General features: G+C 34.5%; 1 protein-coding gene across 1 annotated transcript in view; it reads left to right on the forward strand.

Annotated features, from left to right (window-relative positions):
• Positions 1-4,833, forward strand: part of DENND4A (DENN/MADD domain containing 4A) — a 175,146-nt gene that overhangs the window by 158,674 nt on the left and 11,639 nt on the right. Inside the window, exons 26-29 of the mRNA XM_012644820.1 lie at positions 1,416-1,510; positions 2,778-2,953; positions 3,045-3,188; positions 4,257-4,455. Of these exons, the coding sequence (XP_012500274.1) occupies positions 1,416-1,510; positions 2,778-2,953; positions 3,045-3,188; positions 4,257-4,455 (614 nt within the window). The remainder of the gene's footprint in view (positions 1-1,415; positions 1,511-2,777; positions 2,954-3,044; positions 3,189-4,256; positions 4,456-4,833) is intronic.

Below are 4,833 nucleotides of genomic sequence, written 5' to 3' on the forward strand. Positions count from 1 at the left end.
TTTTTTTGAGATCTCACTCTGTTGCCCAGGTTAGAGTGTGGTGGCACGATCATAGCTCACTGCAGCTTCGAAGTCCCGGGCTCAAGGGATCCTCCCGAGTAGCTGGGACTACAGGCGCATATGTACTACCACGCCCACCTACTTTGTAAATTTTTGTTTGTTTTGGAGAGACAGGGTCTTGCTCTGGTGCTCAGGCTGGTCTTGAACTCTTGGCCTCAAGCAATCCTCCCGCCTTGGCCTCCCAAAGTGCTGGGATTATAGGCATGAGCCACCATACTAACCTGATTTGTATTTATTAAAATGAATGTTCTGTGCTGTAGATTAATTAGATACAAAAGGTAGGCTGCCCACATAAATGGTTGTATTAGTCAAGGCTGATAGAAGGTATTAGAAAGCAATTTTGAGCTGGCTGTGGCAGAGGATTACAGACTTTATTGGGGGAGCATCAAGGGAAGAACTGCATTTACCACCAGCTCTAAGCATCTTAAAGGATAGTGTGAGGCTTCAGCTCCTTCTCTCTATGCCTCTGTAAGGCATCTCTGTGTGGCAGGGACTAGGGCCGGAGATATCTGTTTTTTCTCCTTGTTATTTATTTGCTAAATCAATCAAGTCATTAGTTTGGATCACACTGATTGCATCCCCATGGTGGTGTTTAACATGTTTTTGTATCCCCTCTATTTCTTGTGAACTGGTAGTTTACACCATTACTTTTTTCAACTTTATATTTAGGAAAATATCAGTATTCATTCATAAAATTTAGTAATGACAGGAAAAACATACATAGAGAAGGTATAGATCACCTCCAGTTTTATTTAACAAAATATAGCCACTGTCAGCAACTGATTTGACCACGGATCTCCTCTTACTTTTTTGTTGTTGTTTTAATACCTACTAATATCTCATTGGTCTTAAGAATATACTTGGGAACTCTTCCCTAGTGTTTAAGAGTAAGATTATTATACCAGTTCTTAAAAGATCCTTGTAAGGAGAGAATTGCCACTAAATCTTTTCGTAATTTGAAATTAAGATTCACTGTTTTATACTTTGTAGACCTTAGCACTAAATACTTTCCTATATTTTAAATATTAAAAAGTACAAATAGCACAATAGTAATTACTAATAACTGGAGTGTTTTCTAGCCTATATACGCGAAGTGTTTGATAAGTGAGTGATGAATGAATACACGGAGCATGTGGGGATCAGTAGAATTAGAACACATTTCCTTAGGTTTGTACTCAAAAGTACATGCATTGAAAAGGTTTTTTTCATTATTTCTTTGTTTTTCCTAAATTACCTTTAACATTTTGATTAGAACAGGTTAACATTTTATCAGAAAATTTATGAAAGTGAAAAATTTTCATATCCTTTCTCTTTGATTTTAATGGTTTCACTTTTTGTTTTTCAATAATCAACAGGATCCCTGTCAAAGTTTGCCTTACCTGGGAAATCAGAAGTGACATCTTCCTTCAACACGAGTAATACAAATATCTTCCAGAACTATGCAATGGAGGTACAATTTTATTCAAAAGAAAACCTTCATGTACTGCTTTATAAAATTTACATTTCTTAGGTATTGATAGTCCCACGTACAGTAATAAAAGTTAAATATATAGCATCTAAAATTTCAGAATGTGTATTGCATCTGAATAAAGTTAAAATCCAGCTTTTGGGTATCCTGTAGTTCAGATTATAGGATAGTTCCATGCTGACTTTGAGATTTATCAACTGCAGAAGCATTTTCATTTTCAATATTTGTATTTATTCTTTGTTATGTGTATGTTCTCTTTGAATGTTTATTTCACATCATAAACAATCAATTTTGCTATGCAAGCATACTTTTTTAGGTGAGGGTACAGGAAGTAGTTTTGGCATTATGTTGTCAACTTCTTCCGTCGTATTTTTCATTCTTTGTGTCAGTTTGATGTAGATCTCTGTTGGGTGTGCTCCTACATCCCACTTTCTTACAGTGAAAAAGTTACTCTTTTACACTTTAAAATTTTTCCGTAGTTTTTCTGTAAAAATTATTTCCAGATACATTTGTGAGTATGGTTGCTATTTTATGCTAATTTGCATAAATCTGGAAAATAAATTTGTATACAGCTAGAAAATAGATGAGCACTAATGTTACAGTTTACATATTTTCTGGTGGCTTCAGGAATTTCTATATTTTGTTAATGTGATGAGAGCATTTACACTTATGTATAACAATGCTTCTTAAACTGTCTATAGTGACAGACCAGGGTTATTTGTTTGTTTAATTTCTAGTGTGTCATAGCTGATACTCTTATAAAATACATTGATTACACACTTAGATGTTACAGCAATATCAAATTACTTTAAAAGTTTATAAATCCTACTCTCAATTTCTTTACTTATCCCATCACAAGCCAGTATTTGAAGACCAGCACTAGTCTGGCAACCATACTTGAGTAGCACTGATTTCTAGTATGTGATTACAAATACCTGTTTTGAGTATTTAAAAATGATAGTTTACTTTTCCATTAATAAAAGCACAGCAAATATTATTGTAATAATAATGGGGAAAAATGCTCACTTAAATGCTAGTTTCCCTTTCAGGCAAAAATTTTGGAATAGATTTAGCTGAAATAGTTAACGATGAGTGTAATATGTAATGCACTGAATGTAATCCAGTTTTGTTTGTAACATCTGAATCTTTCTGAGTTGTAATTTTCCGATAGATTTATGAATTGAAACGGCTTTCAATTCATAATATGTATTAACTAGCTTGCTTTATAAAGTGCTGTCTTCTCCCATAGGTTCTCATCTCAAGTTGCTCTCGGTGTAGAACTTGTGATTGTCTCGTCCATGATGAGGAAATCATGGCTGGCTGGACAGCAGATGATTCAAATCTCAATACTACATGCCCATTCTGTGGCAATCTTTTCTTGCCCTTTCTGAATATCGAAATAAGAGACTTAAGACGACCTGGGAGGTAATACGGTGGGGTTTTTTTCTGAATGTTTAAACATCATGTTTCCTAGAATATCTCTTTTCTCAAAAAGCTCCTTTGATTCACATTACAGATACTTTTTGAAGTCAAGCCCATCTACAGAAAATACGCACTTTCCATCCTTTTCAAGTCAGACAAGGCCGTCTTGCATTTCAACATCAATCTCTGGTCTTGACACATCTGCTATCTCTGTTCAAGGGAATTTTGATCTAAATAGGTAATTATGATTATGTGGAACTATATTTTAACAACATATGTTATGTGTTTTAGAAGTATGACAGAAAAATTAGCTGACCGTTTCAAAGTTTAAATTTCTATGAATAATAGATTCATAATCTTAAGTTGTTACTCCTAATTAAAGCAATATTAAAATTCTCCAGTAACCCGAATGTTTATGAACAGTTATATGTTATGCTTTATTAATCCCCACAGTTTAAGCTGTGTGTGTGTGTGTGTGTATATATATATATATATGATAATGTTTACTACTGTTTTAAAGGTAAAAAAATCTATAGTACCCTTGAAGTTTATAATGACCATCTTTTTCCTACATCCATCTCTTCAGGAATTAAGGCAATACTAACATCTACTTTGGAATATTTAATCTTCTACTTAGGAATATGTAATAATCTAAGAAAACATTTAGAGCTGACATAGATAGGAACTTTGAAATTAAACTAACACTTACAAAGTAAGCCTAATATAAGTAAATCTATACTCAAGACAAATGTGGAGACTGACTCCATTTTGTAGAAGTGCCAAATAGGCTATATGCTAGACAGATGAAGCCGTATTGGTAGCTGCATGTGCAAAAAAATGCCTATATAGTATTGGCAGGTTAACATGACCTGTTTGATCTTGAATATTTAAGCAGTGAAACCAAAAATCTGTGTGTGCACCTTCTTTCATTATAGGTCTATTGTAGCCCTTAGTCTTTGACTGTGTCCTATTAGGTTGTGTCTCCTGAAGGATCATGTGCCTGTTTCCTCTGCTTTGTATCCCCAGGACCTACTTAGTGTGCTTCCTGCTGTATAAAAGTCCATTAAGTGTTTTGAATAAATGAATAAATCTTGAATATTTAAAGTTCACTTGATAAAAAGGGAAGTTTAGCATAACTATACCACTTAAAAATATATCTTATTTCCCAGCTGAAGACTGAGTAACATATTCCCTTTGATTTATTTTACTATGTCCAGCTCTGATTCTAAAGAGAGAACATGGTTCTTTAGATGAACTAAAGTAAATCTAGACACTGATACACTTTTTTCTTTTTTCTGTGCCTAAGCAAATCTAAACTGCAGGAAAATTCCTGTGCCCGAAGTATTCAGATCCCTGCTAATGGATCAAAAACAGCTGTGTCAAAATGTCCAATATTTCCAATGGCCAGGAGTATTAGTACTTGTGGCCCCTTGGATAAGGAGGATACTGGAGGAAAGAAGCTCATTTCTACAGGCAGCCTGCCAGCTACTTTACAAGGAGCTACAGTATGTATTTTTGGTGTTTTTTCTAATTTTGAAATTGATCATTTACATATGATTTTGTTCCCTTTGTCCTAAATAGCCTAATTAGCTTCAATTTTATTATTACCAAGAAGAATCTCTTATCTCATGATATAATTATATTACCTCTCTACTCATTATGAAGATCATTGACAAGAAATTTTTTTTTTTTTTTGAGAGACGAGATCTTGCTCTGTTGCCTGGGTTTGGGGTGTAGTGGTATCATCATAGCTCACTGCAACTTTAAACTCCTGGGCTCAAGGGTTCCTCCTGCCTCATACTCCTGGGTAGCTGGGACTACAGGCATATACCACTGCACCCAGCTAATTTTTTTATTTTTTGTAGAGATAGGGTCTCTCTCTG

This window comes from Propithecus coquereli, unplaced genomic scaffold (assembly GCF_000956105.1).
Source record: "Propithecus coquereli isolate 6110/MARCELLA unplaced genomic scaffold, Pcoq_1.0 Scaffold221, whole genome shotgun sequence".
NCBI classification, from domain to species: Eukaryota; Metazoa; Chordata; class Mammalia; order Primates; family Indriidae; genus Propithecus; species Propithecus coquereli.